At 47.2% G+C, this 12,954-nt stretch overlaps 2 protein-coding genes across 2 annotated transcripts in view; one reads left to right on the top strand and one right to left on the bottom strand.

The window, feature by feature from the left end:
- The window catches only part of Kazn (kazrin, periplakin interacting protein), a 1,014,985-nt gene that overhangs the window by 735,062 nt on the left and 266,969 nt on the right, over positions 1-12,954 (top strand). The gene's annotated exons all lie outside the window — the stretch shown is intronic.
- LOC143271614 (uncharacterized) lies at positions 616-2,597 on the bottom strand (the record flags this gene model as incomplete). Its single annotated transcript, XM_076563466.1, has 3 exons — positions 616-889; positions 1,138-1,333; positions 2,394-2,597. Coding segments are annotated over 3 exons (534 nt in total), but the record flags the coding sequence as incomplete, so codon positions are not given.

Here is a 12,954-nt window from a genome sequence, read left to right as displayed (position 1 = left end):
GCTAGTCAAGTTGACAACCAAGATTAACCATCATGTTCACTTTTTTTCTAAGACACTAAGCACAGTTCAAAATGTGTTTCTGGGCTATAGGCATGGCTGAGAGGGAGAGCATTTGCCTAGCATGTGGAAAACTAGGCTCAATCCTCAGTATTAAAACAATAAAGAACCAACATTTGCTGAGCCCTCCCTATGGGCAGCAGGAGGGCAGGGTCTATGGTGGTGGGGTCCAGGAATATGGAGCTGGGGATGTAGCTCTGTGGAAGAATTCTAGCATGCACAAGACCCTGTGTTCTACCCACAGCACCACAAAAAAAAAATGAGGAGGGTAGACCATCCCTGATATGCCCCCCCAAAAAACAAATAACTTAAAATGAGTAAACAATAAATTTTTATTAATATTAAAACCTAAATAACAACCCAATGATTAAAACAACATTAAAAAAGAATTAAACAAAATTAAAGGGGATATTTTCTCTAAAGAGAAGGACAGCTTATTTGTGGAATTGGAGCAGGGTGGGACTCAGCAGGTTCTACTACCTAATTATATGTCAACCTCAGGAAGAGGGAAAATGGGCTCCGGAGCACCTAATTGCACAACAGCAGGTAGAAATACCTGCCTGGCAGCTGGAACATCTGCAGCCACATCTAGAGGTGACTGTGTGTCAGCTGATGCGAGCAGAGGCTGATCTAAAGTCAGAAGCTGCACTGGTCCATCTTCTGGCACAGTTGGTTCCCTAACTGCTGGGTCCATGAGCTCAGTGTCCTTTCGGAGCTTCATATCTCCCTGTGGCCCCACCACAGAAGCTGGTCCTAGATGCAGGGTCTCTGCCATGCCTGAGGCATCCAGCATTGGGGCTTCTGGAGTTGTTGCCCTGAAGAGCCCAAAATCCTAGGACAGAAAGAGATGAACCAATGACTAGGGACAGCCTAGAAGTTTCCAAGATGGGGTGAGCTTCCCAGAGATGACCTTGCTGGCCACACAAGACCTGTTCATGCCAGAGAATCCCTAGTCCCCTCTACCTGTAAGAGGACATCCCACCGACTGGTGCCCAGTTCTTGGTTCCAGGCCAAGACTTCTGGAGAATTCCCTGGTGCAACCCATCACCGAAACCTCCTCCGACCTTCCCAGGCACCTACCCCAGGCCACCTCACCCCTTTTGGACTCATGTGCCTCCAGCACTGATAGGAGTTCCTTTGCTTGGACAGTGACATCTGAGGAAGGCACACCGAGCCTCACGTAATCCAACAGCCTCTTCACAATGGCCAGGTCTGGAGAGTCACTGAAACCTGGGGATGTTTTCCGAGCCACATGGACAGAAAGCAGAATATGGCGCTGCAGGGAGGAGCAGGTTGGCGGGAAGTAGAGTCAGAATTCTGCCTGGATTCACTTCACCAGCACAGCAGTGGTCCCTCTGATGAAGAAAAGGCTGCCCAGCCCATGTGCTGCTGGGCATGGTGGTCAGGAGTGTGTGGCTGTATGGAGAGGGCTCCAGACACTTTCTGTACCTTGGAGGGCAGACTGGGCAAACCTGGCTGAGCCGTGGTAGGGATGGATTCCCCTAGGGCTCTTTAGGTCAGAACCAAAGAGACCACTGGGGATCTCTCTTTTTCTCCACCTGCACGTGAAGTCTCTGGTATCATTCCTCTAGTAGGAATCCCAAGGTAATCACTTAGTCCTCGACCCTAACTACTCCAAACATCCCATTCCACAGATGGGCTCTTACCTCCCTCTTTACCCAAAGCCCACTCATGTCCTTGTTTGCTGATCCTTCACACAGTCAGGCTGGAAAGATCAATACCTGTGGCATTCCATGAGGATGTCACCACTAAGGCCATGTGTCCCCAACCCACCAAGAGATCTAGAGGAACCTTCTTAAATCTGATGTAGGAATAGAAGCCAGGAAGGGGATGGGGTGCTGGGGGCATTTTTGCACTGTTCTGATTTCCATGCTAATGGCCTGTGAATGAGCCTCTGTCCCAGCTTTTCAAGGATTTTCATGCAGTGGGTGAAACCTAACATCCTCCTTGCTAGGTTTCTTGGTTGGTACAGGACTTCTTGGGTACCCCCCAAGGACTTTTGTCTGGTTCCATTCATCCCATCAAACCTAGATAGTACCGAAAACCTTTTATACAAATGGGGAAAAGGCTCTGCTTGTGGCATAAGAAAGGACAGTGTTTGACACTTCTTGGGGAAGTGAATGATACAATCTAGAGTTGTCTCTCCAACCCCCATCTCTGGCCATGTCACTTTGAAGGTCCAGGCCCAGGACAGTTGATGTCACGGTACAATCATACTTGTCCTATGAGAGAATACAGTCCTAAAGAAAAACAGAGCCAGCCTAAAACCAAACCAGGTGGCCTGAGGCCCAAAACTTGTACATAACCACTCATGTTTTCATTATCAGGTTCAGCATCTCCCAGATGGTAGCAGACTTTGGGTAGACACCAAGAAAAACACAGATGAAGGTGTTGTCGTGGTTTTGAACAGCAGTTGACCATTTTTTTTCCCGGTAGCCTAAGATGTTGGAATTGAACCTGGGAGATTTATGCGGCTCCCTTTTATTCTGAGGAAGGAAGGAGGGTTTAAATGTGAAAACTCAGAGACATCAACAACCCATTACCACACACTGAAGTGAAAAGTAGGCCTAAAGACTGTTCCTCAGTGTTCTCACAGGAACACATACCCAGTCAGGGACTACAGCAGATCAGGGAGACCAGAAAGGTTTCCTGCCAAGAGCTGGCCTGTGTTACCTTGGCTTCCCTGTGAGAAAATGGCCAGATGTGTTGAGTCAGATGGCGCTCTCAATGTCTCCAAAGGTGGCCAAGGCCATCACTCTTAGCTTTTCTGTGGCCTGAGCTGCCAGAAGGACAAAAACAAAAGAACATCCTAACCTGAAGCTCTTCCAGACTAGACAGTTAAGTCAGTTAAGGCTGCCACTGGCCTGTGGTTACCTGGTAACCAGGAGTCTGTGTTCCATCTGGACCATTTTTTAAGGAAGTGAGGTCACTTCCTTAGGCCCTCCAGTCTGAGCCTCTTCCTCATAGGCTTTCTCCAGGGCTGACCAGGGCTGCCAACTGCTCTCCCTCTGCCTTTCCATGTGTACGATGGGACACAGTGGCATCCATATGCTCATTCCACACATTGACTTTGGAAATCCTGGCTTCAGCTAGACCCTCAGCTTTGAGAACTTTCCAAACCATTCCCTCTATACCATGTGCATCCCAGGAAAAAATAATTTCCTCTTAGGGTCTTCCTACTGTCCTGACCTGCTCCCTGTAGATCATTCTAGTATCGATGTCCTAGTATGTCATCATGATCACAGATACTCTATTCCTGGGGTCCCTATACCACTGTCACCAGAGGTGAAGGCACAGAAAGGCACATGTGTCCATGCACTCACACCCACACTCTCACAAGGTCACCCAGAGGGCCACTTACAAATGTCCAAGGGCATGTCAATGTAGAAAGGGCCATGCTTAGGTTGAGGTTAGTGCTAGAGTAACAGACAGAAGCAAACTGTATGTGCTCATGTTTAATCGTGGCTTTCACTTAGAGGACCAGGCTAGGCTCCTCTCCTCTTCCATGCATTCTGGTGTTTATGCCCTTTGGGCTCCCAACAGGCAACAGTGTGCCTCTCCTGCATTCCCCCGGCATTGATGTCTGCGTTCCAGTTTGCAGGGTGTCTCACACCTCTCACAACATTCCTTACCCAGAAGGAAAACTACATACTAACGATAAGACTTTGGAAAGTCTTAGATGACCAGTTTTAAATGCATTCATATTTAAGTTTCAGGCTTGTTGGAGGAAAAGAGATCTTAAAAATTCAAAACAAAAAGAGAAGAAAGGTAATAAGAAAGTAATAAGTTCATGGTTCTTAGAGTTTATAGAAATAAAAAAGCTCATATTGGTATATATAGCATGAAATATATGGACCAGTGGAGTTTGAAGGGGCTTATAGGAGGTGATATCTTCAATGTAAAGATATATTTATGTGACAATATCCTCATGTTACCCATTACCAAGCACAATGTACATTTACATAATTAAAATGTTTTGGTTCTTTAAAAAAATTGAGGAGGAGGATTGGGAGGAGGAGGAGGAGGGAGAAAGGAGTGGAAAGAGGAAAGAAAAGTAAAATAAAAAGGATATGATTTGTTGGACCTATCTATCCTGTGGGCAGCTGTGATGGTAGAATTCATAAATACAGAAGTAAAGGAGACCTAGCCTCTTCCTAGGGAAGAGTGTGTATCCTGCCCACCCCAGCTGTGTGACTGTATGACATCCACAGTGTTCTCTCTATGGTTGCTTATAACCCAGTACTGATTCTGGCCAGACCCATATCCCTATGTGAATGGACTCCTGGAATGTTCAAGCCAGGATACTTTGGCTTTGGTGAGAGTGACATGTGGGAGGTGACCAGGATGTCTCACATGGTTGGACTAGTGGAGTGGGTCTCAAGGATTCATGGGGACCCAGAAGAAAGGGGAGCAGGACCAGGGCAGACAGAACTATACTCCCTTCAGTAGCCGGCTCTGAAACAAGACTGTGTGTGGGCAGAGGTCAAATGCTTTCCAAGCTTACTTAAGAAAAGTAAAGGAAAATTAACCCTTCACTGGTTCCCAGATGTCAAGCGTCACAAGTGGGCACTGGTATGCTCAGTGTGAGGGATCGCAATGGGTTCTGACATGAACAGTGTGGTGGCATTCAGTCTCTCTAGTTCTCAGGCCTATTGTCCCTATTTGGCTGCAGGCCGTGGGCTCCTGGGTCCTCCCCAGGTTCAGTACTTCCAGCTTTCTGGACCATCATAGCGTTGATGGTAGAGAGAAGGACACTGTCCCCAGAGCTCCAGCAAGAGTGCGGCACCCTGTTCACCTCCCACATGTTACCCTCAAAGCCACAGTCTTCTGGGTTGAGTATCCCAGGAGACCATTCACACAGGGGAATGGGTTTATCCAGCGACACTTCCAGGTATATAAGCAACCATAGATAGGAGGCCATGGGTGCATACATGGTACTGATCTCAAGTCAAGGAGACTAAGAAGCTAGATGTCATTGTCTCATGCATGGAATGAAAGGGCCAATCTTCATCCTGCTATAGAGACCAAAAGCAAGATTTTCTAAAGCAGAATCAGGGCCTAGTGCTAAAAGAGAGGAAAACTCAATCCAGGCAGACAAACGCCACCACAAATCCCTGTGGTGCCCTCAAGAGAATCAAATGAGATAAGTCAAGAGCCTCCCTGGGGCCTGAGACCCATAAGCTATGCCTTACCATCAGAGGCTCTCATGGAACCCCTTAAAGTAACGGTCATCCAGTGGTTCAGGGAGTTGTTTTCTGTAATTATCATTATGGTCATGGCTATCACTCTATATGGTTCCTTACATCCAAGCGCAATAATCTCTCCATTGGTGATAATGATGCTGATGGTGATGATGGTCATGATAGTCATGGTGACTATGACAAGTGGTGGTGATGGGGATAATGATGATGGTGGTGGTGATGGTGATGATGTTCATGTTGGTGGTGATGGTGATAATGATGGTGGAAATACTGGTGATAGTGGTGATCATGGTACTAATAGTGATAATAATGATGAACAGGAGGTTGATGATGGTGTGGCATTAAGTGTAGTATAGTTGGTAAGTAAAGCGACGAAGGTATTTTCATGCTAGCTAAACCCACCAGAAAATATATAAATCAAGTTATCGGTTGCTGCCAGCATCCAGAGCCACCTGCAACCCTCAAGGAGGCTGCTGCCTTGATTTCATGTACCAGTGAAGGTGCTGTGGGTGTATGGGTTGCTGAGTCCAGCCCAGGATCCTAGCCCAGGTGTTCTTTTGCCCATGGGAATTGGGACATTGCTTCAGACTGACCATGAGGGTCAAATGTTGATGAAGGGAGATCTTAGCAAGGCAATCAGATTGCCTTGGAACCTAAACACAAGCTTTGGCATAAAATCTAGTCACTACCCTGGTGCCCTGGACCTGGAGCTCCTAGTACCAGGGCCAACCTAAGAATGAAAAGGAGCTTATTATCACAGAAAAGTCAAATCCATTTTTCTGTTACTAAAATGGCTTTTCACCAACGCTTTTAAGTGAGACACAGCTTTAAATAGATAGGACCAATAATGCATGAAGGTAAATAGAGAATCCCCCAGAACAATCTTGGGATATTTTTTCTCGGCTGGTAGCAAAGCCAAGAGTAATTAGCACTGTGGGGATGGGGGACGCGATTGCTGCTCCTCCGCCATGCTAATTAACAGTTACTAATAGTCATAATAAAGCCGAAAGGAGGCTTTTGAAACCTCACTGCTGAGTGACTGCTTAGGATAGCAACACTCTCAGCGTTGGGGATCCCCTAGTTCTCCGGGCCATAAACTTGGCCCAGATTCACGTCTTTAATTCTGTTAAGTAAGATGGAGGAAAACAGTAGTTGAATGTGGCAGAAGAGTGAAGGGGGTGGTCCCCAAGTCCCTAAAATTACCATCACCACTGAATGATGAGATCAACAGCTGGCTCCCACAGGCTTCATTTAGTTACTCACTGTGAGGGAGCTGTTACTTTGTCCCTCAGGCTAACAATTTAGGTAATGTCACTGCCATTCTCTCTGGTGCTGCTCGCCTTTTTTGCGGGGGGGGGGGGGGGGGGGGAGAGGGCTTTCACTTGTCATAAGTTGGTTCTCCAGAGCCCGCTCCATGTGAGCCCTTCTGCTGGTCACCAGGCATGGGAAAGGGACTCATACAGGAAGGGGAAGGCCATTGGTCTCAGCCCCTAGGAAATATCATGCAATAGAAACAAAATGTAAGAGACTTTGGTGTGGAAGGAAGAATCGCCAATCAATTACATCATGATTCATCTAGAGTTCTGTGATGTCCATTCAAGTGTGAAGGCAAGTACTTTGTAGCCCTTTTGTGGCATGTAATTTCTGATTTTAAAGTCAATAGAGATAAATGAATCCCAGGATTCCTCTACCTGATTAAACATAGTCCCCCAAAGATGTAGGCTGAAGTTAGTCACATGTCTACTTATTTAGTTGGCACTGATGTCCAGTAACTTGAACAGGCAAATATTTATCTTATCCCTTAGCTCAACAGAGTATGATTATATCAACTGACTGAACCATGACTTCAGAGAAGAAAGCTTTGAAAATACCATGATTCCCAGAAACCTATGGAGAAAAAACATTTTTTAAAAAAACTATGTTAATCAAAATATGGATTTTCTGTTTTTGCTATCTCCCTGCTTTGCTCTTTGACCATAGGCAGGTCACTGGATCTTTGGGGCCTAAGTTTTCCTGCTGTCAAAGGTTTCAAGGATAGTCAGCAAACATGCCACCTGTGTCATCCCTTACCATTGCAGACATTACTAATTGATGCCAGCACCCTGATCTCCTGACAGACATTAGTAATCAATGTCAGCACTCCTGTCATCTGAGAACCATTGTAGTCTCAGAATCCTTCTTAAAGAACTGCTGTAGGGAGCTTTTAGCAGTCCATAGCCAGTAACCAGGGTTTAAACCCATTTACTCTTCTAGGTGGCAATCCTGAACCCATTGCTTGTTGAAAGCTCTTCTCCCAGACCACCATAAACACTGGCAGACATGCTCAGTCTTCAAAGTCAAATCTCAGTTGTAGCCATAGGATGCTTTCCCTGGGCTGATTACTGTGAACACCCTCAGTGGAGCAGGAAGCCTCCTCCAGGAGGAGACTGTGGCCTGGCACAAGGAGGTGAGAGGGAAGCGAGAAACTCCTGCCAAGGGGATGCATCAGATAGACCAGAAGAGACAGCTGGCCCCACTGCAAGCTGGCTCTTCCAACTCTGCCATCCAAGGGAGGGGAACAACCTAACGGGCAGGGGAGCCTCCAATCTTCCCGGTGGGGAGGGTGAATCCCCAAGGCTGGCTTTCTGCTCAGGGTCTCTGTCTTGCCCAGGGCCTGAGCATCCCACACAAGGGGCAAGGGTACCTGCTTAGCTTGAAGCTAACAAACGTTCTCCAGATTCCCCATTTCTTGGTTGTTGGTGCAGCCATTCCTAAGGGACCTTAAGTATTATCAGGGTATGTGTGTGTGTGTGTGTGTGTGTGTGTGTGTGTGTGTGTGTGTGTGTGTGTGTGTGTGTGATTTATTAGAGTGGCTTACAGGCTGCAGTCCACCTAGTCCAACAATGGCTCTCTCCCAATCAAGAATCCAGTAGTTGTTCAGTCCATGAGGCTGCATGTCTCAGCAGCTCCAATCTGGTACTGGAGTCCAGGAGAATCCCTAGAGAGCTGCAGGTCTTCAGTCTAGGTTGCAATCCTCAAGAGTAGGTTTTAGCACCAGCAAAGCAATACCTCAGCAGCAGTATGGACTTGCCTGTGAGAGAGAGGTCAGGCAGGCAAAAAACAAAAGCTCCCTTCTTCCGTGTCCTTTCATATAGGCTGCCACTGGAAGTTGTGGGCCAGAATTAGGGTGAGTTTTAGTTGACAACCAAGATTAGCCATCGCAGGAGTCCTGTGGCTTCTCTAGGCCCCAGCTTCCTCAACTGTCCAGCTATGAGAATAACAGTATCCTGTTTCCTCACCCCTGCCTTCCTCACAGGTCACTGAGCAGATCCAGCTGTGGGGACACATCTGTGTCTCATTTGTGGAAGGGACTGTGTGAATCCACAGTTCCGTGGCATAGAACAAACACCTGAACACCACCCAGAGCAAGTGGGAACGGGAGATCTGAGCTACCACACCTGCGCCAACTTCCTCCTCCCTTTCCATTCTTTTCTTCTCCCCTCCTCCTTTCCCCTCCCTCCCTCCCACCTTCCCTCCCTCCTTCCTGCTTTCCCTCCCTCCCTCCCTCCTTTGTTTCCTCCTCCTCCCTTCTGATTCTGCTCATGGAAGCCAGGACCTCACACGTGCTAGACAAGCATTCTACCACCTAAATAAACCCCAAACCTCACAATGACAGTTTCTTAGGGAATTTGTGGTTGTGTTTGTTTCTTTGTTTGTTTTGGTTCTTTGGAACAGAGTTTCATGCAGCCCAAGCTAGCTTCAAACTGCTATGTAACTAAGGTTTCTACCCCATCTCCCAAGTGCTGGAATTATAAATACCAAACCTCATGACCAGCTGTAATTTCTCAGTTTTGATAATAATGAACATCTACATTGCCCCAATGGGAGAAAACTGGTCAAGAGTACAGGGGACTCTCTAGTCTAGGTTTGAAACTTTGGGCATGGCATTGTTTCAGAATAAAACAAAATTTAGTGTGAGCCTTAAAAATGTATGGATCAGGGGCTGGAGAGATGGCTTAGTAATTAAGAGCACTTACTTCTCTTCCAGAGATTATGGGTTCAGTTCCCAGCACTCACATGGCAGCTCACAGCCACCTGTAACTCTAGCTCCAGGGGTTCCTGAATCCTTTTTTGGCCCCCACAGGCACTGCATGCATGTGATACATATACATACATCCAGGTTCATACACATAGACAAAATAAAAATAAACTTATTATTTTAATGCATTTATCTATATCAGGACAGAACTTTATGAGATTTGCCACAATCGCAGCCTTCTCTGCCTTGTTCAGTAGGGGTACTGTTAGAAGGAGGCAGACATGGCCCCCTGGTCCCCACTGCACTGTGGCATAAACACCTGGTTCCTTCTGCAGGATGGCTGTTGACATAAATTTCTGGTAGCTGGAAATTTGCAAGTCTGCATATTTCAGATCTGAACACCAAGTGGAGCAACCTACGGTGACTTGAAAATCTGTGGCTGGGGTGTCGATAGTGAGGTGGTTTGGAAGAAAATGGTCCCCAAAGGGAGTGGCACTATTAGGAGGTGTGGTCTTGTTGGAGGAAGTGTGTCACTCTGGAGGAGAGCCTCAAGGTCTCATATGCTCAAGCCACACCCAGTGAGACAGACCACTTCCTGTTGCCTGTAAATCAAGGTGTAAGAACTCTCAGCTCCTTCTCTAGCACCATGCCTGCCTGCATGCTGCCTTGCTTCCCACCATGATGATAATGAACTAAACCTCTGCACCATAAGCAAGCCCCAATTAAATGTTTTCCTTCATAAGAGTTGCCGTGGTCATGGTGTCTCTTCACAGCAATTGAAACCCTAAGACAGATGGGGAGATAGCTCCCTGGGTAAGAACACTTGCTAAGCAAGCATAAGGACCTGGGTTTAAATCCCTACTGCCTACATAAAAATCCAGGCATGGCACACATGTGCCTATAATCCCAGCATTGTAGGGGTCATAGAATCGTTGAAACTTGCTGGCTGCCTGCATAGCTCCAGTGTTCAGTGAGAGACACTATCTTGGGTGAATAAGGTAGAAAGTGATAGAGCAGACAAGGCACCTGACCTCCTCCTATGGCCTCCATGCATGTGCACATACACCATACACACACACACACACACACACACACACACACACACACACACACACACACACACGGGGGGGGGGGGCAAGAATTATAGTGTTTGTAACTTACGCATTTGTTGTCCCAGCACATGGGAGATAGAGGCAAGAAGAGTCCAAGTTTGACGCCAGTCTGGACATATAGCAAGGCCTTGTTTCAAAAAGATGCACAAAGCAGCGGGTGGCCTGCCTCTCTTCTCCTGCGGACTCGACCCGCAGCTGCTCCCTAGCCTCTTTCTTAAGGTGAGGAGCAACAGTGTCTTCGATTTCTACGCGTGACAAGATTTCCTTTCTTAAAGAAAAATGACAAAATAAAATCTTTAAAACCCATTTGTCTTCCATTCAAGCCCAGGACCCGGGAGAACTGATTCATTCTAAGAGTTGTTAATTACTCTCGTATGGAGAGAAACTGATAAGCCCTCCTTGAGTCTGGGAACCTGGCTTGCGCTTGAGCCCTGCATGAGGCCAGTGCAGCTGTGGGTGTTTGCACTTGGGAAAGCAATTGATTGGGAGATCTTGGTGGGGTCCTCATCATGAGGCTCCCCCTAAAAGCAAGCACTTGAGTCTGCCAAGGACTGTCAGTGGCCAGGTCCAGCTTCACTCCTGATGGTCCATTTCTGCTCCAAGATAACCATGGGTGAAGCCCAGTCAGGGAGGGAATGGTCCCCATGTCACATGGGGAGGTGACCCAGATTCTGACCTCTTTATGGAGATGCGATGCTTTGACTATGTGCAAGTCTGTTTCAGTGTTTTTAATAGCTTTCTTGCCTCAGGAAAAGCAAACTTGTTCATTGTGAGTTTACCCTAAATCCCACCAGGAACATTTTGGTGAGTGTTCCTGAGTCTCCTGTGCCCAGTCACACGAGGACATTGTACACATGTACCCATGTGTGTTCTCTATGTCTCTACATGCTGACCTGTAATCTGCAATCCCCTAACCCATTGTCTTAGTTACTTCTCTGTTGCTATGATAAAATACCCTGACAAATTCTGACTTAAGGAGGAAAAGGTTTACTGTGCTTCACGGTTCAAGGGTACAGCCCATTGTGGTTTTGAGGTCATGACAACAGGAGCCTGAGGCAGCTGGTCACATGGCATCCACAGTCAGGAAGCAGAGAGAGATGGATGGCAGTGCTCAGCTCAATCCAGGCCCCCAGCCCATGAGACCATGCCAACGCCCGGTTAGTGTGGTTCTTCATTTAACCTAATCTAGATACTTTCTCATAGGCATTCCCAAAGACTGGTCTCCTACGTAATAGCAGAGCCTGTCAAAGTGACCATTACTATCAACCCTCCCATCTGTTCTCTTGGGTCACACTGCTGGAGATGTGGCCTCTGAATTCCCTGTCACTGGTCTTACCTTTCTGGGTTAGTTACTTTTCTGTTTACTGTGACAGAATGCCTGCCGAGGGGAGACTAGGGAAAGGAATGGTTTCCTTTGGCTCACAATTTGAGGGTGCGTGGTGGTAGGTGTGTGGGGCAGCCGGTCACATGGCATCCACAGTCAGGAAGCAAGGAGCAATGGCTGCTGGTGCTCAGCTTGCTTTCTGCTACCCCAGCCTTTGGAATGATGCTGCTCATATTTAGGATGGATCTTCCTGCTCCCAATTAGCCCAATTCAGAAACTCCCTTGTAGACATGTCTAGAGTCTCCTAGGTGACTCTAGATCCTGTCAACAGTCAATATCAACCATCACATCCCCTTACATAGAACTCACAGTGACCACATATATAGTGATGGCACAAGGCACCACTCACACATTCTTCATAGATTGTCTTATTTCTCTATTCCCATGCCCATTAAAAAGCAAGTACTGTAACTCTCAATGGTATACGCTCAGAGCAGGTAAGATGCTTGCCTAAGGTCACCCATCTGGAACTTGAATCAAGCAGCCTGGTTCTGCTCTGTGCTCTTCTACACCGCCACTCTGTCCTGAATCCAGGGAGCACTGGTGGGTCTGGCTCTGGCGTGGTAAATCTCCATCACACACTGTGCTTGTTGTTCCTCATTCAGCACCGTCCTACACTCTTGTTTCTGGGACAGACATCATTAGTCCATCACAGCACCTTTTCCTGAGGCTCCCAGACTACTATAGAATCCTTCCCAAAGAACTGTCACGGAGCTCTCGGATGGAATTATGAAATGCCTTCCCTTATCCATCTAACGCAGCTTTCTCTTTTGTGTGCAAGGAAGCAGCCCGTGGGATTGACTTGTCTATTTTGTTCTGCGGCTCTCTACCTTACTCCCTTGAGACAGAGTCTCTCGCTGAACCTGGAGTTAGGCTGGCAGCCAGCAAGCCCCAACATCCTGCCTGCCTCCCACCCCACAATTACAGGCATGCACATAGCCATGACCAGCTTTTCACATGAATGCTGGGAGTTCAAACTCAGGTCACCGTGCTTATATCAGCAAGCAATTTTACCCACTGAGCCATCTTTCCCAGCCCCTAGTTGTGGATTGTTTGAAAGGCAGGAGAACAGAGCGCCTGGGAAGTTCTCATCCACAGACGTAAGTAACAGTCATTAAGCAAAGGTCTCGGCGCAGATTCCCACAAGTTACAGAGAAGAAA

The sequence above is a fragment of the Peromyscus maniculatus genome, chromosome 2 (assembly GCF_049852395.1).
Source record: "Peromyscus maniculatus bairdii isolate BWxNUB_F1_BW_parent chromosome 2, HU_Pman_BW_mat_3.1, whole genome shotgun sequence".
Lineage (NCBI taxonomy): Eukaryota > Metazoa > Chordata > Mammalia > Rodentia > Cricetidae > Peromyscus > Peromyscus maniculatus.
The sequence above is the reverse complement of the archived record's forward strand: the minus strand, read 5'-3'. Positions and strand labels throughout refer to the sequence as shown.